The sequence below is a fragment of the Pelecanus crispus genome, chromosome 7 (genome assembly GCF_030463565.1).
Source record: "Pelecanus crispus isolate bPelCri1 chromosome 7, bPelCri1.pri, whole genome shotgun sequence".
Lineage (NCBI taxonomy): Eukaryota > Metazoa > Chordata > Aves > Pelecaniformes > Pelecanidae > Pelecanus > Pelecanus crispus.
The window spans coordinates 33,526,854-33,547,207 of NC_134649.1; the positions used below are offsets into that span (position 1 = coordinate 33,526,854).

Sequence of the window (20,354 nt, forward strand, 5' to 3'; positions counted from 1 at the left end):
TGTGACTGTGTGAAGCTACCCCGTCGCAGTGACATCATACCCAGGCCCTACATGTCACAGCTGAGGCATACTGGCATAGTCTCAGCAGGTTGTGCTTCTGCCTTATTTGTGCCACGTCTCATCCAAGTATGAAAACAGGACTTCAGGCTGCACAACTTTCAAGAGGGCAGCTTTCAGAATTATTAAAATCATTCTTTAGGAGGAGATAATGTTTGCCTAATGTAGTTACAATTGGAAGATGCTACTGCAGCATCAGTAAAAGAAAACATGTTGCTGTAATTAGAGCTCTCTGGATATTGGTTTATTGTGAAAATGAAGATGTTAAAGAGCTGTGTTGCAATGTGCAACTTGAGAAATACCAATGAGATATTCCACTCTTTTGCAGAACCAAACTGAAGAACCATGAATATGAAACTTTAGATCAGCTGGAGGCTGATCTGAACTTGATGTTTGAAAATGCCAAGCGCTACAACGTTCCCAATTCTGCCATCTATAAGAGAGTACTGAAAATGCAGCAGGTTATGCAGGTATGTGGAGTAGAACAATCAAAAGGATATAACTTCACTCGTGAATTTATTTCCCTAATGAATATTTTTCAGAAATAATTTTTAACTAAACCTGTATTTGCAGTAGTATTTCTTGCTTAGGGGGAAGGACGGGAATGAAGAGGATCATAGGGTGATTTTTCTTCAGCACATCTGCTGCCTTCTGTGATTTCTTTTGGTCACTTTTATTCCTTACTATGACTCAACCCAGTTAAGTTGTGAGGAAGTGGGTGATGTGGGGGTTTTTTTAGGGTTTTCATTTCATGAAATGTTCTAGCTAAGTGCTGCAGTCTGAAATGGCATTGTCTTCAAATTGATTCCTCAGAAATTTTTCTGACAGTTAAAAAGAATTATACTGCCATTTTATGGCAGCCAACTTTTATTAAATAAATCACTGGAAATATTTTGATGGTGGTTTAGCCTCAAAACCCATAGTTGCATCTTTCTTTGTGCATCTTATCTGTTCTGATGTTTAGTATTGTTCTGGAAATGTCCAGCAGTCAGTTTGGCTTCAGGGATTTCTTCTTTTTCCAGGCAAAGAAGAAGGAGCTTGCTAGGAGAGACGACATTGAGGATGGGGACAGTATGATTTCTTCTGCTACATCTGATACTGGAAGCTCAAAAAGGAAAAGGTATGCACTTCTGTAGTTCCTGCAGACCATGACATTGCTACATCTTTTATTGGTTAAAGAGAATATTAAGCCATGGTTTTTAGCATTTCTGTAAGGATTTGTAGTTCTGAAACTTAACCTCATTAAGTGTTGAGTCTAATTAATTCAAAACTATTTGTTGACTTTATTTTCCTTTTTTGGCCTATTAGTTGGCAGTTGTCAGCATCAGTTCAGTAAGTGGCATGGACACTGTAGTTGCACCAAATTAGGTAATTTTGTCAGTGGATTTCAGGATTTTTATTTGTGGTTTGGGTTTTTTTGTTTGTTTGTTTGTTTGGGTTTTTTTAGCCTGGTGTGTGGACTGTCTTCACAGGTTGTTAGCAATTATTGCTTCTTTTCTACTACTTCTTAGATATATGACTATTTATGTAGTTTGGGTAGCAATTTCAGAATATAATTGAAGTTAACACTATAGTTGAATTAATTTTTTGAAAGTTTATAGTATTACTCTACAAATATTTTTGTTTGATGAAGTTTCCTGGCATAAGTATTTTCACTTTCCATGACCTGAACCCTGCTTGAGGAGTTTTAATTATTAATGTTAGAGGACTGCTTGTCTCTTCTGAATTTGCACTCTTCAGTTACTTAGCTGTCAGTGGCTGGGCCAAAGAGAGTGTTTGACAAATAGATAAACCGAGTATAATACATTCATTATTCTGGATACTGTGATGTAAACAAAAATCACAGTGATTTAAAATATACTCTTTTAGTGAGCAATAATGAAAGTATTGTTTAACAGTGATAGCTGTTGTGCAATTAATATTAGTGATGTATTTCATGCCAACAGTGATAGTTTCTCTAGTCTGCCTCATGGTATCATTTAAAATAAGTTCCAACTTCTGATAATATTATTGCAATAGTAGCAACTGCCAGTGTAAAACTGTAATTCAGCATCGTTCTTTGGTGTTGCTTATGACCTTCAGCTTCCTGTATTTTTAGTTCCTTGTTTTGTCAAAGTGACAGCAGTTGTGGGGGGAGGAAGGGAGTGAAATAGAGCATCAGCAAAGATTCACTGAAGAGCAATCAAGTAAGTACAACAATGTACATTCATAAAAAAATCTGCAGAGAGAAAATGTTAACATGGATTTAGGAGGTGGTACAGTCTAGGGATGCTAGGAAGAAGAAAAGGAGTGGAATGGTAAGACAGACCACAGTACCAAATGAAGATCAGGAAGCAAAAAATTGCAAAAATTGCTAGTTTTGCGGTCTTCAGATTCCAAGAGAACTACTAACCTAATCAAGCAAGTCAAACTGTCATCAGTGTCCTTTTAACCCTATGTTGCTTTTGATCACCTTGTGCAAGAGAATACTGAAATGCTTAAAAGAAAAAAAAAAAAAATCTGTCAGGCCTTGTCATTTAAGAACAGTTAAAGAGAAAAAGTTCTGTTCCATAGGTAAGGGAAATCAAAATGATTTTATTTTCTTCATGCCTGAAAAGAGCCTGAAAATGCTTTTGATGTTGTCAGTTCAATACTTGTTATAAGTTTCACTTGCTGAATGATAGGAGGTAAAAGAAGATTGTAAATGCTGCTGATACCAGAAGCGAAGCACTGAGAGGAATTCCAAAACGTTGCTGAAAAGCAAACTAATAACCTAAGCAAAATTCATCCCATTGGGAAAATAATAGTGATACAGAAGAAACTTGTTTGAATGTCCCCTTTTATGTATCAGATGCGTGACCTGAATCTTCAGTATTGGCAGGTTATTTCTGCTTTGGTTTTGCTTTACCTACTTTCATTGAACTAAGTGTTAAAACTTGGAAACATGTTACAATGTGGAATTTGGAAGCATGTCTCTGTTCTGGCATTGCTTATCTGCTAGTGTGAACCACTAACAGTTTCCAGCAGTGAAGATAATGCAGAAAAAAGTTGTTAACCTATAGAAGATTAATTTTGAATTTTCTCACATGTTGTGACATTGATTTTTATTAATTTGCTGACCTCACCAAGGAGCAAGAGGTATCTGAGGCATGAGGTTATGCTCAGTTAGATATATTTTAAATGTAGGAGGAAAAGATCGAGGTGGTGGATAATCTGTGATGCGGTTTGGTTTCTAGCAAGTTGTACAGTGATGTTTTGCACATTCTGCAAATGAAGGTGGTAGTTGTTGTCTTTACAGATAATATAGTCAGAGTTATAACTACCTGAATAAGTCTTACAGAGATTGCAGTTGGAAGCTGGTTTAAAAGTGCTTTGTACAGAGTGCATTTCTAAGAGTGCCGTGGTATGTGAGCTGAGATTATACGTTATTAACATAAGCTTTCCTCTCCTTTATCTGATTTGCTGAAAGATCATGTAGTATATGTACAGGGAGCCAGACAAAACTGTTTTCCTGGTGAGCTGTGTCTTGGTTGTGCTATCAGATTTCTTGAGACAACCATAATAGCTACACATAGGATGACTCTAAAGTTTGTGGTGATAGCATGTACATGGCTGTTTTCTACCTGGGTTTGCAGTTTTGGTGAGCTTTATTGACTTGTAACTTCATTTGACTGTGGTTGACAGACATTTAAGCAATTCAGACCCTTCTTTCTACTACTTTCTTGGTGTCCTTATTTTTCTTGTATCTGGTACTGAAGAAGATACGGAATTACTCTGAGATAAATAGCTCAAGTCTTAGATATTCTGTATTCGGCAGAGGTAGTGATGAAGATACTGGATGAGGGGTTTTTCCCTGTTTGCACTAGATCTTGAGGTCTTGGATTCAGATGCCTAGTCTTGATTGATCTGTTTTCTCTGCAGCTGGAAAGTGCTTAGAGCTCCTTTTGACCTTTGCACTTTTGAAAACTAGTTATTTGTTTTATTCTGTAGAAAACTTCAAGGTGAATGAGAGAAAAATCGTATCTTAGTTTGCTGTATATTTAGCAGATTGCTGGTTATGATGCTGTCATTTGCAAATGGACCTATGTTTCTAGTACACTGTCTTAATGTTGAACTTCTTGTGTGTGTGTTTAGGTGGTTGTTTTATCATGGTAGAGGATAATGTCATTTTGATATTAGTTTGGAAGTGGGAAAAAGAGCCCCTGCCATTTATTCTTTTCCTTTTTGTTCTTCTTAACCTAACAGTAAAAAGAATATACGAAAACAACGAATGAAGATCTTATACAATGCAGTTCTGGAAGCTCGAGAACCGGGCACAGGCAGACGGCTCTGTGACCTGTTTATGGTTAAGCCATCCAAAAAGGACTATCCAGACTATTATAAAATTATCCTGGAGCCAATGGACTTGAAAATGATAGAACACAACATCCGCAACGATAAGTACGCAGGGGAAGAAGCCATGATTGAAGACATGAAGCTCATGTTCCGAAATGCAAGGCATTATAACGAGGAAGGCTCCCAGGTAGTGTTTTGATTCTGCAGTCACACTTACTTCTCTATTTCTTTGCTGAGATATAAGTTATGTTCAGATCATTTAGCTTTGACTGTTACTCACATTATTTATCGTAATTGCTTATTGGACTAAAATAGAAACGTGACTTTTTCTTTCTGCTGGTGTTTTAAATTCTGTCTTTGTCTATAGTTGTATAAACATGAAAGCAACGCACTCCTTTGCAAAGGTTAGAACTTATTTCCTGTTAGCTAAACTTGTTCCTCCACTACAAAGAGTGTCAGCTGAATGTTTCCTAGTATGTTTTAAAAAAATAAACTGGTTACTAAATTCTCATTGTTCATCCTCAGTTAATCACATGAAGGTGTTTGCACAGTGAATGGTCATCCGCATGTGATTTGGAGCTCAGAACCTCTGAGAAAGGATGTCTTAGTTGGAAAGAAACCAGCTTTGTTTTCATGAAAGTGGGAAAGTGTGGGAGATCAGACTACAAGACCTGTTTAGTCTAGCAAAAGGAGCCTGAAGGGAATATGCTTTTCACTTACAAATTTATTCTAGGGTGTTTCTATATTGTGATGTTTCTCAGCCAGCAAGCATGATGTTGTGGAACATAGCGGTGGTAAGAAACCTCCAGCTATTTCTAATGAGGAACTTGATCAGCTACTGTACAGGACTTTATGATGAGGTTGCGTTCACCAGGCTTGGATCTGAAGACCCAGGAGGACTTCTTCTAGTCCTGCGTACTTTCGTGGAATCACAATAGTTCAAGAGATCTTTCATTGCTCACCAGAATGGTTTGATGAGGAAGTTGATAAGACAACTGCATCTTGCCATTTTGTAGTCTTTAGAATAGAAATGCAGTTTAATTGGATAACTTATTTATATCTTCCTGATTTAGACGGTGTTCATCAGTTCTGCTTACCTGTATAAGTCTATTAAAGGTGTACATTTGAGAAATAAGCCTTTCTTTTTAATCAAGTACTTGGTTTTGCATTCAGCTTTTTCAAACTAACATTTAAATGTTTCTTAGGAGCTAGTTCTAAACTAGTCTAAAAACAGTAAACCTTGTTTTGTTTTGGTTTTTGATTACTTTACTGATTAATAGGTATACAATGATGCTCATATGTTGGAAAAGATCCTTAAAGAAAAAAGGAAAGAACTGGGACCCCTAGCTGAAGATGATGATGTTGCATCCCCTAAACTAAAGCTAAGTAAGGCAACCTTGTACATTGCTGTTTCTCATTTCAACACTTGTGAAAACCCGACAATACAGATTAACAGATCTTCCTTTTAGAATAGAAGGTGTCATCTGCAAATTTACACTGACATGCAAAGTAGAATTATATTTTGAAAATCATGACAGCAATGATGTGTTTATTTGTGCATATAATAGAATTTAGTTGTTGCATATAGCGTTTTCTAAGAAAAGTAACTTAAAACAAAGAAAGAAAACTTAGGAATGGTTGGAATGACTGGCATTTAGTCATGTGGTGTTATCCAAATGTTAGATGCTGCATTATGTGCTCAGTAACACTTTATTAGCACACTTAATGTGTGCTACTGGGATTGCTTACAAGTAAGGTGCTTCTCAAACTGAGCGAAGCTCTTAATTTCCCTGGTCAAATGTCTGGGATTTCCACAGAATTATAAAAGAAATGTGAGCTTTATTTGGAAGATTATTGAAAGCCATGAAAAACACAGAAGTCAAATTTCCAACAATGTCTGTTCCTAGACCTGTTGCCTTTAAAAAGTAGATTTGCTACTACTCAAATCTTACTTTGCCTTAGTATGTATTCAGAACTTAGCAAACTGAGAAGGTTAAAATTGCACAGAAAGGCTTAAAGAAAATAACTGCACATAGCCTTCTTGAAATAGAAATGTGCAGCTCTTAAGTAAGGTACAGGTATGTTGTGGTTTAACCCCAGCCAGCAACTAAGCACCACGCAGCCACTCACTCACTCCGCCTGCCCTGGTGGGATGGAGGAGAGAATCGGAAGAGTAAGAGCGAGAAAAACTCCTGGGTTGAGATAAGAACAGTTTAATAATTGAAATAAAGTAAAATAGTAGTGGTAATAATAACAATATAATAATAATAGTAATAACAATATACAAAGCAAGAGATGCACAATGCAATTGCTCACCACCCGTCGACCGATACCCAGACAGTTCCTGAGCAGCGATTGCTGCCCCCGGCCAACTCCCCCCAGTTTATATACTGAGCATGACGTCATATGGTATGGAATAGCCCTTTGGCCAGTTTGGATCAACTATTCTGGCTGTGCCCCCTCCCAGTTTCTTGAGCACCTGGCAGAGCATGGGAAGCTGAAAAGTCCTTGACTAGCATAAGCAGTATTTAGCAACAACTAAAACATCAGTGTGTTATCAGCATTCTTCTCCTACTAAATCCAAAACACAGCACTATGTCAGTTACTAGGAAGAAAATTAACTCTATACCAGCCAAAACCAGGACAAGGTAGTAGAGAATTCAGATAGAGACTATACAGTACAGTAACAGAGATCCTGAATTAAGCAAAAAACTAATCTGATTGATAATCCCATGGGAGTCCTTATTTTACGTTTTATCTGTAATAATCATTTCTAATTTGGCATAAACCTGTCATAAAGGAATATGATAATATTTAGAATGCTTAATTTTAGTGGTAACCCTGTAATGACTGGATTTTTAATGCATGTAGAGAGAAATTAATGTAGAGCTAGTAAGACCAAATTGAATTTAGAGGAGTTATTAATAACATTAGGTAGGAAGAGAAGTTTCCCATGCTTAAGTCTGAAGAGACCTTCACCAGGTGGACCACATAGGAACATAGGATTCTGTGTTTACCAAAAATAACATTTAAAAAAAAAATACAATTATGAAAAATAAAGGAAGCTGCAACTTGGAATGGGCTCCATGTTGTGAGTCTTCTGTTCATACTATGAAGAGATTCTTCAATAAGAAATTCCTCAGTGGAAAGGAGATGGACAAAGAAGTGTGCAGGCTCTGTTTTTGTAATGATTTTTTTTCTTTTTCTTTTTTTTTTTCTTTTTTCGTTTTTGTCTGCTTAGGTAGAAAAAGTGGCATTTCTCCTAAAAAATCGAAATACATGACTCCAATGCAACAGAAATTGAATGAGGTGTATGAAGCAGTTAAGAATTACACGGATAAACGAGGCAGGCGACTGAGCGCTATCTTCTTGAGGCTGCCATCTCGGTCTGAACTTCCTGACTATTATGTAACCATTAAAAAGCCCGTTGACATGGAAAAGATCAGAAGTCATATGATGGCAAATAAATACCAGGATATTGATTCCATGGTAGAGGACTTTGTAATGATGTTCAATAATGCTTGCACGTATAATGAGCCAGAATCTTTGATTTATAAAGATGCTCTGGTCCTGCATAAAGTTTTGCTTGAAACTCGGAGAGAAATAGAAGGAGATGAGGATTCTCATGTGCCCAATGTCACTTTGCTAATTCAGGAACTTATCCATAACCTTTTTGTATCTGTTATGAGCCATCAGGATGATGAGGGCAGATGCTACAGCGACTCCTTAGCTGAGATTCCTGCTGTTGATCCCAACTTCCCAAATAAACCTCCTCTGACTTTTGATATTATCCGAAAAAATGTTGAAAATAATCGCTATAGAAGGTTGGACTTGTTCCAGGAGAATATGTTTGAGGTACTGGAGAGGGCAAGGAGAATGAACAGGTGAGCGAAGCCATATTTTTCAGGTATCCTTTGTCTTATCACATGAATTTTGCATGTTAATGTTAGATAAAGGCTGAAGTTTTTTTAAGGTGTTTGCTTTCCTTGATATGTGTGTTTAGAAAACTAAATCTCAAAAGCTCTATCAGATCTTCAGTGGAATGTGTGCTTTCATTTAAAGACAAGGGATAAGTTAGGTTTCTGCCATGAGATAATTTTGATATTAATCTTCCAAAGGCACACCTCATGAAAACCAGGTTTGTGCTAACTTTCAAATTGAAAAAAGAAAGAGGAGGAGCTGTTTGCTAACTGCTTGACTAGTAGATTACTCTTTTGGAGCAATCACAGTTTTATGAGTTATGGTAATACTGCGCAAAAACTATGAACACTTGTGACTTCTTGCGGTATTTTACTTGAATTAGGTAGAGTACTTGGGGATATGCAGGTGAAATCTTGACTCTGAAGGAAAGGAGGTAAAAGTGATATTAAAATATTTACTAACAGAAATATGGGTAATTTAAGTTAGTTTGGTTAATAATAATGTTATTACTTAAGTTTTCAGAAGTTAACGGATTGTAGAGGTCCAGTGGCTAGCAGTTTTGGTTACAACAAGTTACTTTTGATTTTTTTTTTTTTTTCTGGTACTTCAGGACTGGTGTATACAAAAATACTGTTTCAGGTGAACTATAACACAAACTGACAGCAGAGTAGCAGGTGGAGCATGACTTGCCAGTGTCTGCTGCTGCTTGTTATGAGTAAGCACAGAAATCTATTGGTAGAGTGAAGCTTTAGTTTTATTACTGAGTGTGGCGATTGATGGGTGTGTGTTTAGGATCCTTTTTGACTCTGCACAAACTATGTTTCTGTCCTGTTGAATGTACAGGACTGATTCAGAGATTTATGAGGATGCGGTCGAACTTCAGCAGTTCTTCATTAAAATTCGAGATGAACTTTGTAAGAACGGAGAGATTCTTCTGTCACCCGCTCTCAGCTATACCACCAAGCATCTTCACAACGATGTAGAAAAGGAGAAGAAGGAAAAGCTGCCAAAAGAAATAGAGGAGGATAAGCTCAAAAGAGAGGAGGAGAAGAGAGGTAGCTACTTTCTTTTCATTTATTTTAAATATATTAATTGAAAAATGTTCCTATGCATAGAATGTATGCTCTGCTGTTGCTGCAGCTTCGCCTACTGAAATGACCTTAATAGTCTGGTTGTCCACCAAGGGTCTTGTATTTTAAAGTTATGAGAGATTTATTTTATTTTGATCCTTATCAGCCATGCCAGACAGCTTTAAGAAAGAGATGTAGGTAGATACTAACCTATGTAAGCTCTTCAATCAGAACACACTGGGGTACCAGTAGTCTTATTTCAAAGATATTATAAAAGAAAAGAATATTCTTTTACTGTAGGTTTCTGCTGATAATAAACTTAGCAATGACTGCTCCAATTGAGCTTTTAGTTGTTTCCTTTTTGACAAATACTGGTTTCTTGATGTACTGATGTAGCTTTTAACACTCCTAAAGAAATGGTATTTTTTGCATATGCCTTTTGCATTTCGTACTTGGCTACAGTGAGCATGAAAAGGAATGGACTTGCACTATTTTGTAGGGCAAGAAACCTACAGTGAAGCTCCTTTGTGTTTCACACCCTGTCTGTTACTGTCCACATAATCATTGTGGAGGATGTCCAGGGTAATGAATAAAGCTTTCTAATTGCTCAGTTCCACAGATGGGAGCAGAGTTGTTAGCCCTTTGTCCTTGAATTTTCTTTCTAACATGGTTCATCATCCCACATAGCAGCATGTGCTAATGTCGGCAGCAGTAAAGTCTGGTTGCTCCAGCCAGGCTCAGTATTTTAAGGGGACAACAGCTGTGATGCCCTTTTTCTGTGTTCCTTTGAGACCTAAAAATCCCAAAGAAAGCAAAAAGTGTTTCTGAAGGCTTGTGAGCTCAGTGCTGTCGTTGAGTTCCTCTTCACTCACTGGTAGGGCTCAATAAAATTAAACTGAAAAAAGAAAACCCAACCTTCAGCAGCACCAGTAGCAGAAAGGCTTGCAGCACAAAACATGCTTAAACCGTTCCTTCACACTGGAAGTCAGTGACAGAGGGACAGATGCACCAGGTATTATGAGGCACTTCTGCACTCAGCAAAGTGTGAGGGCATTCATATCAGCAATCTTGGCTAATGTGGAGATGTGGCATTACTAACATCTACTTTTCCTTTCTTGAAATAAGAAGCTGAAAAGAGTGAAGATTCTTCTGGATCAGCTGGGCTGTCAAGCTTGCATCGGACCTACAGCCAGGATTGCAGCTTCAAGAACAGCATGTACCATGTAGGAGATTATGTGTATGTGGAGCCTGCTGAAGCCAACTTGCAACCTCACATAGTCTGTATTGAGAGGCTCTGGGAAGATTCAGCTGGTAAGGATGTCTTTGCTATAAGAAAACAATATGGTGAAACTTAATATTATTACTATTTAAAACTTCCAGTTTGAGCTTTTTCTGTGTAGATGTTATTTTATTTGCAGAAGTATGGGTGGACTGGTGAGTATTTTTCTTGTTTCTGAGTTGCTTTGTTCCAAAGAATGTTACAAATATAAATATTCTAGGATCAGCACATGCTTTTTTTTTTCCTTGTTGTTCATCTCTACCTACACTCAAATTGTAAGCATCCCAGAGAATAGGCTCTTCTAAGTGGGATGGGCCCCTTGTAATTTAGACATGGAAGAACACATGGGGCTTTTCTTTGCTGAGAAATCTGAACCGAAGTTGAGCATGTTTAACTGCAAATGTTCCACAGAACAACTCTGTTTCAGAATTGAGCTGAATCTTGCATTTCCTAGGCCAAATCAAGCCTATTTTTGTTTTTTCTCATCAGTGATGCCTTCTGTTTGCAGCAGGTACTACTCTTAAGTGTAAGGAAGGCTAGAGATATGGCAAGAGTATCAGATAAGCATGGTGCATTCTCAGCAATCCTGGAAACTACTGTTGCTGAGAACTGCAGTGGGGTATAATGGAGTTAACCATTTTGGTTGCACTTTTTTTAAAGGGATGGAATGGATCTGTTACAAGGACAGATTAAAAGACCATGACTCTTGAATTTGGAGAGGAGAAATGTAAGGCGGGATATAATTAAAGTTCGCAAAATCATGAAGTGGGTAGATAAGGTGAATGCAGAAATACTATTCAACAAATCCAGCAGTACTAGAGTTAGAGGGCACTCATTGACACTAATAAATCACATTAAAACACGTGAAAATGTTTGGCTTTTTAATATAGTGGGTAGTAAGCCTCCTGGCTTCCCCAGGAGCTTGTGGAGGCAGATTATATCAGCAGGTTCAAAAATGGGTGAGACAAGTCCATGTACAACAGGTCTAAACCAAATAATAAAGGGAACAACCAGCAAATAATAGCCAGTGATGGAGAAAGTGAATAGCAGTTTTTATTCTGGTTCAGTCTACAGATTACAGATTTTCTTTGATTTAGAGATGTAGTACATATTTGTACCTTCTTTATAAATCGTTGTTAACAATTTGAATTTGTCACAGCATAACATAGAAGAAATAGCTCTTAAAAACTTGAAACCAGTTATCCAAGGTTCTTCAAATAATCATGTAACTGTTGTGTAGTTTGAAGCCATTTCAAGGCCTCAAAGTCAAGACTTACAAGTTTGCAGACTGTTTCCTGAAGTCATCAGATTGAACAGAACTGATTCCTCCTTTATTCTGCTGGGAAAAAACGAATTGTGGGCTTTTTAAGCCACCTAGTTTTCCTTACCTGGAAGAGTTAAGGAATCTTGTCCTGTTTTAAAACAGCTTACTCTTGGTATAAATGACTTACATGGCTATTTGATTAATCAGTCAATCTATAGTTGTGTTTTTCTTGCTCATGCACTAGAGAATATACCTTTTTACATATTTTTCTCTTTCTTTCTCCCTTCTCTTTTTTGTTTTGGGGTTTTTTTTGTGGTTTGGGGGGTTTTGGGGTGGTTGGTTTTTTTTGGTTTTGTTTCTTTTTTTTAAAGGAGAGAAATGGCTCTACGGCTGTTGGTTTTATCGACCAAATGAAACGTTTCATCTTGCAACACGAAAATTCTTGGAGAAAGAAGTTTTTAAAAGTGACTATTACAATAAAGTTCCTGTTAGCAAAATTTTAGGCAAATGCGTGGTCATGTTTGTTAAGGTGAGAGACTATTCAGACTAATTTGTTAAGCAAATAATATGTTCTCTGCTTTTTTCTTGAAGAGATGTAGGTATTCTAATAGAGACATTCTACTAATACTTAAATAAAATAGGACTTGCTCCTGTGTACTGTTTATATTCTTCATTTGCTTCATGAGATACGTAGCTCATCCAAGTCATGGTGTTTCTTGGTGCTGGTTGGTTTGTAGAATCATTATGCCTATTAGATAATTAGCTAACTGATTTTTCAGAGCATGTAGTAGAGAAATTGCAGGTAACTTCTTAAAGGTTCCCATAAAAGTGTGTAGATTTAGGTTTAGTAGAGAGGGAGACTTGAAGGCTTGGTAAGAGGATGAAGTCTTTCACCTCTGTCTCAAGTTTGATTCCGCATCATCCTCGTGCTGAGGATTTTTGGCTTGCTTGCAAGATATCTGTCTCAGCCAGTTTTTAGAAGATAGTGTGTTTGTATGGAAGAAAGTAAGAAGTGCTACAGCTGCTGAGTACATGAATGGGTATCACAGTCACATATCAATGAGCATGGAGCTTACTTCCCCCTCACCCCCAACTTGATGGTCATGTCCTCTTTCCAAGTCAAAGCTCAGAAATCTTGCAAAAGTGGTTTTGGGCTGCAGATCTTGTACTTGTTAATGTACTGTTTTGGTAAACTAAACTAACTTTTCTCAGATGATAACCTGTACTGAATTTAGCTGCTTCTCCAAGGGTGGGATTTCTTGTTGTTTGCTTTCAATTTTTAATACAACTTGGATCTCAAACTGAAAGAAAAGAACTCAGCAGAAAGGCTTTATTAGTCTAAAAGTGTTTCTGATAGAAATGTGGGAAAAAAACAGGAAGCATGAGAGGGAGTTCACTGTGTGTCTGTTGGGGGGGGGTGTTGCTGAAATATTTCATCTTTTTTTTCTTCAATCTGCAGGAATATTTTAAATTGTGTCCTGAAAACTTCAGAGATGAGGATGTCTACGTCTGTGAGTCACGTTATTCTGCAAAGACAAAATCTTTTAAAAAGATTAAACTGTGGACTATGCCTGTAAGCTCCGTAAGATTTGTCCCACGAGATGTACCCCTGCCTGTGGTCCGTGTTGCTTCTGTATTTGCTAATACAGACAAAGTAGATGAGGATAAACATGCTGAAACATTGGAGGACAGTAAGGTGGGAGAAAGTATCCTTCATCTTGAAAAGGTATGTAAGATAACAAGTGGAACATCAATTATGTTTGACAGATAAGGAATGACAAAATGTGAGCCCTTATGACTTCGATTTCACAGCATCCAGACACAATAAAATATAAATAAATATAATGTTTATGTTATAAATTATTACACACATTTGTAAATAAATAGAAACAAAATGTAAATAGACTAAACAGAAAATAAACTGTTTATACATATTTGCTAGATTCTACAAATGCTTTCTTGTGATCATGTGAAGGGGTTGGCTGGGGTTTTGGTTTTTTACCACTTCAGAAAAGACAATTACACTTTTACTGTAAAGCTTGCCTTAAGCCTAAAGAATCAGTAGAACTAAAAGTCTAATTTTAGTTCATGGCAATGCTGAAATGCTTTATTACATAGTATTTCAGTAAAATAGTCAGTAGCTAGGCAGCAGTAAGCAATACATAATATTCTGTTGTGTGTGACCTATTTCTGGTTGATAACCAAGTGGTTTATTGTTGAAATGCTTAAGAACATTTGTCAAACATACTGTGTAAAATGGTTTATTTTTTTGTATTTAGAGTCATAAAAGAAATAAATTTAAATAAATGTATTAAATTCAATTGAATTTAATTAAATTTATCTAAAATAATTTTAGAGCCATAAAAAAATAAACTTAGTCATAAAATAAATCCACTTTACATTGAGTTCTCTAACAGAACCTCAGAACAGAATACCCAGCACACTCAGTCAGCTTTAATCAGATTACTTAGCCTGTATTATTGTATTTATTCACATCATAACAAAAGAAGGAATTATTTCTACCAAGAGAATGGAAACTTGTGGGGTCTTTTCCTTCCACACCTTTGGGAGATAGCCTGTGTTTTCATTTGCTTTCTGAAATCCTAGACTAAAAGGTCAAATGAGGCACAATGTAAGTTTTGACTAAAAAGTAAGAAATTAAATAGGGCAAATGGTATGAATTTGCAAGCAATACATGGAGTGTTCACATTATTGTGTACTAGAGTTGAATCAGTAAATTTCTATGTATGTTAACTTGGCCATGTACTCAATTCTTGCCTCTTAAGCATGTTATTGTGCTTTAAAACAACCCATCAAAATAAGCTGACAAGGCTTGGCTTGGCCAGTTAACTTTGAAGCAGTAGAACAAAAAAGGACCTGTAAATTACTGTTCTGGCAAAATTACAGATTTGTGAAATAAGAAAGCCTGAGACGTACATGGAGGGTATCTTTAGCTTTGCTGTTTCATTTTTCAATTTCAAGGCCCCTCACTTTTGCATGTACAGCTCTGTTTAGTGTTTACCTGGTACTGGTAACGTAAAGATAGAGCAAAGTCTTTTACTTGCACCTGGCATCATCTTATTTATGTGTTTGGTTTTCCTTCTTCCACAAGTTTCTAAATGCGTATTCTTCTGCAGGACAAAGAAGATGTTCCGGTAGAAATGTCCAATGGAGAACCTGGTTGCCATTACTTTGAACAGCTCTGCTACAATGATATGTGGCTTAAGGTTGGGGACTGTGTCTTCATAAAATCACATGGGTTAGTGCGACCTCGGGTAGGAAGGTAGGTGCAACTTCTTTATTTGCAGTTTGTGTCTATAAAAATAACGTGGTCAAAAGAAGGGCTTGTTGCAAAAAGTATAAAAGAGGATGGGAAAAAAATCTTCTGAATTAAGCTAAGTGTTGCAAGCTCTTAATAGATTGAGGTAGAAGTTTAGCCGTCTAATAAAAAAGTGATACCATTATACAGTTGGAATAGGCTGTTCTTCTGTACTCGATTTTTACTGACAGTCTTCCTGAACAACCTAGTGCATATAGCTGTCTCATTTAGGAGGGATGGCCTTTCATTTATGTCAGTGGTTTGGTTTTCCTTCCAGAATTGAAAAGATGTGGGTGCGAGATGGAGCTGCATATTTCTTTGGTCCAATCTTTATACATCCTGAAGAAACTGAACATGAACCAACTAAAATGTTCTACAAGAAGGAAGTGTTTTTGAGCAACTTGGAGGAGACCTGTCCAATGACTTGTATTTTGGGTAATTATTAACAACTTTAAATCCAATGGACACTCTCTTTCTTTTCCTATACAATCTGAAGTGATTTAAAGCTATGTGTAGGTGTGATTCCAAATATGTTTTTTTCATATTGAGTGGGGGAGGGGAGACTATTTAGTCAATTTTTAATATGCATTCCTGTCTTTGGGACCTGTAGGGAGACTTTTCACTATAAGGAAGCTTTCTTACAATAAGGGAATTGCATGTATGATATCAAAGTGAACGTTGTCTGCAGCCAGAGAACAGTAAACTCCATTATTCTCGCTTATTAATGTAGTTATTCCAGTATGTGCTACCTGGAAAGTCAGTCCAGAAGGAGGCTGAAATTTGGGTTGTTGCATAAGATTATGACTATATACTCGTTTTGTATTTATGATGCTTTGCTAAATATAATTAACTGACTAGTGATTGTGGGCTTTTGTTATTTTGCAAGTTTTCTTATTCTTTAAAAAAATCCCAAAACTGCATTAAGTTCGTGTAGGTTTCTCGTGAGTGGCATTATTTAATAGGGATATCAATTGGTGTATTTTCCGTAGTTGCACCAAATACTGGGAATCTTCCAGACTTAATGAGACTGGCAAAAACTTGAGTTTCTTTGTAAAATGTCTGCAAGTGTGGCTGCCTTCTTACCCAGCTCTTTCATTTCTGCAGGAAAGTGTGCAGTTCTGTCATTCAAAGACTTCCTCTCCTGCAGACCAACAGAAATCTCTGAAAATGATGTTTTTCTTTGTGAGAGCCGCTACAATGAAAGTGACAAACAAATGAAGAAATTTAAAGGGCTGAAGAGGTTTTCACTCTCTGCAAAAGTTGTAGATGATGAAATATACTATTTTAGGTAAAAATGTGATGGGAATGTGGGGGTCATCTGAGCACTCTTCTGTGTTGTGGTGGACTGAGCCTGGTCGGCAGCTGAGCCCCCACCCAGCCACTCATGCACTCCCCTGCAGGGGGATGGGGGAGAGGATCAGAAAGGCAAAAGGAAGAAAAACTCCTGGGTCAAGATTAAGACAGTTTAATAAGTGAAGCAAAGCCGCACACACAAACAAAGCAAAATAAGGAATTCATTCACTACTTCCCATTAGCAGGCAGATGTTTAGCCATTTCGTAGAAAGCAGGGCCTCAGCACGCGTAATGGTTACTTGGAAAGACAGACACCATAACCCTGAACGTCCCCTCTTCCTCCTCCTTGCCCCCAGCTTTTATTGCTGAGCACGATGTCATATGGTGTGGAATATCCCTTTAGTCAGTTTGGGTTAGCTGTCCTGGTTGTCTCCCCTCCCAGCTTCTTGCCCACCCAGGCCTACTTGCCGGTGGGGCAGAATGGGAAAAAGAAAAGGCTTTGTCGGTGTGCCAACATTGTTCAGCAATAACTGCAACATTGATGTGTTATCAACACTGTTGTGGTCGCAAATCCAAAACACAGCACTATATGGGCTACTATGCAGAAAATTAACTCCATCCCAGCCAGACCCAGTATGTATATAACAGTCATAGTTGTAGGAGAAGATGAATTTTGACTAATCACACTTTTGGAAAAAGTCCAGATAACATTAGCCTTTTCCTGGTCTTAATACCATTGGATGTTTTCTTTTCCTTCTCCTGACTTTAGTAAAAGTTGTTACATTATCAGATTGGTAAATTCTCTTGGATGTCATTAACATACTTAAGTCCTTGTTATCGGTAACAAATAGCTTTCCAGTTGGTGAACATTGATATTAATAAAACCATTAAGTTCTAACTTAAGTAAAATGTAAAATCTAAGGGCGATGTGGTGTTAACTGCCTTCTATTGCAGAAACGAAGTATTTGCTGCATTGAAATCCCCTTCTGACTCATTTAAAAAAAAAAAAAAATCCTTCAAACAAGTGACTGAAAGGAAACACTGTCCATAGACACTGAATGATTTCTGCTTAATGTTCTGAGAGGAAGCACAGGCACATCCTGAGTCACCATTGTTTCCATGTTTTTTAGTGATAAAGGAAGAAAAGTTGGTTTTCTCTTCAAAAATATATGCTGTCTCCTGTAAAGTATGAGTATATTTTCATCTGCTTTTTGTCTTCCACCTTTCAGAAAACCCATAGTTCCTCAGAAGGAACCATCTCCACTACTGGAAAAGAAGATTCAGCAGCTAGAAGCAAAATTTGCTGAGTTGGAAGGAGGTGATGAGGACATAGAAGAAATGGGAGAAGAGGAAGGTGATATGACTGAAACACCTTCTATGCCTCAGCTTCAGACCCCACTAGCTAGTGAATTGGATATAATGCCTTATACTCCACCACAGGTAAGGATCTTCTTTGAGAAACTTTTAAACCTTTATATTTTGCATTCTTTCTCCAACCCAAATAAACAAAGAAACAGTAACATTTTTATCATATAAACAGAAGAGATTTATACTTCAGTTTACGAGTCTATGGAATAAATTACACAGAACAGTTTTGGCATATCCAATATGATATCCAGGTGATAAATATTTAAGTCCATTAGAATATTTTTAAAGGAAATCATTCAGTTAAGGAAAATCTACGGCGCATTTTTGTATGATATGTTAATGTTATTTCTAATTAGTAGGTTTTTCTGTGACACTTGTTCAGAAATATCTTAAATGTAAAGTTGGGATGTAAGAGTTTAATTGTAATTCTCAGTTTACCTAATGTCCATTTTTAAGCTTTTCCTTAAATTTTGAAAAAAGCTAACATTTTGGGTGTTGTGGTTTTGCTACATTTTTTGAAAATGCTGTGCATCATCCTCAAAGGAAAAAAAAAAAATCACTTTTTTAGTATTGTTACCATTCTCACTTGGAATTAAGAACTTGTTAAAAAAGTTAGAACTGGATGTCCTAGAAGCTTTAGTATTAATTTGCTGATAAATGGATAGGAAATAAAAGTGGAATCGTGTGTGGTTTTATGCTGCTTGAATGCAGCATGAGTCATTGCTGCTGCTTAAATGGGGCACTTGTGATCCCCTTCCCTGTCTTGCTGTGTTTCTTACACAAGCCCTGGTATCTATGTAACTGAGTATTGAAGCAGGGCGAGGAACTGCTTTACCTAGAAATTAACCTAACCAAAAAAGTTTGTTTGCAGGTAGATTAAACCCATTATCTTTCTCATCACATTGCCACATCCAAGCTAATGCCAGCATTAAAGAGGCAATGGAAATGATCCGCTGGGAACGGGAGGGCATTTCAGACATTTTTGTAACCAGCAATATGGATTTCTGCTGCATTACATTGACTGTGAAGTGACAACCTCCTTGGTAGTTGAGGAAAGGATGTGACCCCTGGATAGAAATAACTGTCTTTGGATCTCATGAAAAAGAGTTGATGAAATTGAACACTTCAGCTTGGTTTGATTGTGATTTTTGCCATGTGGGCAGACCACCAAGTGCATTTTCCTGTGCAAGATTGTCTCACTGCTCTTGTTTTAATGTACTGAATGTCATAAGTAGCATGAAAACTCTTGCAGAGTATTGCAAATAGAAAGCATGTTACCAGCATTAACCAGTTAATGTAACACTTTAGGAAGGGTAAGGTAACTTTTTATAGATCAAAATATTGGCGTTGTTAAGCATGGCAGCTGCCGAAAGCAGTTTAAATAGGGATCATTGGACATTAAAGATGTCCTCAAACTGCCTTCTGCAGCATTCGCGGTCTTTGGATCCCCTTTGCTTTCTGTCTTTCTACATAGCTGTGTTATGCTCAGGTTCCCTTGAAGTTTTATTTAAATACTAACATATAATATCTCTTCAAAAAGCCAGGTTGATAGTTGCATTATTTTTTTTTTAATTATTTGTAATGGGACAGTCTTGCAGGGCTGTCAGGATAACTGGTGGGAACTCAGGTTCAATGGATACATCCAACATGCGTGTATACCTTTAGATAGATGTGAACTCTTAAGTCTGGAACTTGAAGTGAAAAAAAACCCAAAACAAAACAAAAAAAAAACCGACAAAAAAAACCACAAAACCAAAAAACCCCACACCGAACAAACCACCAAAACAAACAAAAAAACAACAAATAAGGAAAACTGAAAAGCATCAATAGCAATGCATGCTAAGAAGTGAATGATGATACACAAGTGCCCTGGCAGATTACTCATACTGCTGATTTGGAAAGAAAAGCTATGTTGTGTCTGAGCTGGCATTCAGAGCACAATTTATCTCTGGTGGAGAAATAACCAACATATAGCACAGAAATAGACTTTCTTCTTCAGATAATCTTTTCTATTTATGTCCCTAGTAGAAAGTGTCTTTCTAAACAAAGCTCCTAGGAAGAGGTATGTGTTTTGCTTCATGTTCTCTTAAATGTATGGAATTTTATTTAACAACTGTTAAACCCCAGAACTTTTAAACTTTTTTTTTCTCCTGGTAACAAAGAAGCTCTTACTACACCTAAGGATAAAACGAGTCAAGATAAGTGAACACATGGTATTGTGGGGCTTGACAAAGAGGTGGATGATGCTTTCCTGCTGCAGTTTGCTGTGAAACAAGTCAAACCTAAAAAAAAAAAAAAAAAAAGAAAAAATATGCAACTTCATTTTCTGCTTTAGCAATATGGCTGAGAAAAAGCATAAAAGGGTGTCCTCGTTTATTTCTTCTCTTAACACATCTAAAACCGAATATTCGGTTATCTGACTCAAATGGAAAAGATTCTGTTCATTTAAAAATGCTTGTATTGGAGATG

The 20,354-nt window shown here is 37.0% G+C and overlaps 1 protein-coding gene across 12 annotated transcripts in view; it reads left to right on the forward strand.

The window, feature by feature from the left end:
• PBRM1 (polybromo 1) overlaps positions 1-20,354 on the forward strand; it is a 67,640-nt gene that overhangs the window by 29,277 nt on the left and 18,009 nt on the right. For 9 of the 12 annotated variants that reach the window (XM_075713927.1, XM_075713934.1, XM_075713930.1 and 6 more), the window contains exons 13-25: positions 386-527; positions 1,080-1,177; positions 4,282-4,558; positions 5,652-5,757; positions 7,613-8,255; positions 9,136-9,347; positions 10,488-10,673; positions 12,277-12,434; positions 13,365-13,631; positions 15,043-15,188; positions 15,502-15,659; positions 16,329-16,512; positions 17,747-17,957. In XM_075713927.1, the coding sequence (XP_075570042.1) occupies positions 386-527; positions 1,080-1,177; positions 4,282-4,558; positions 5,652-5,757; positions 7,613-8,255; positions 9,136-9,347; positions 10,488-10,673; positions 12,277-12,434; positions 13,365-13,631; positions 15,043-15,188; positions 15,502-15,659; positions 16,329-16,512; positions 17,747-17,957 (2,788 nt within the window). Of the gene's footprint in view, positions 1-385; positions 528-1,079; positions 1,178-4,281; positions 4,559-5,651; positions 5,758-7,612; positions 8,256-9,135; positions 9,348-10,487; positions 10,682-12,276; positions 12,435-13,364; positions 13,632-15,042; positions 15,189-15,501; positions 15,660-16,328; positions 16,513-17,746; positions 17,958-20,354 lie in introns of all 12 variants that reach the window. The other 3 variants (XM_075713939.1, XM_075713935.1, XM_075713933.1) reach the window with 2 other exon arrangements.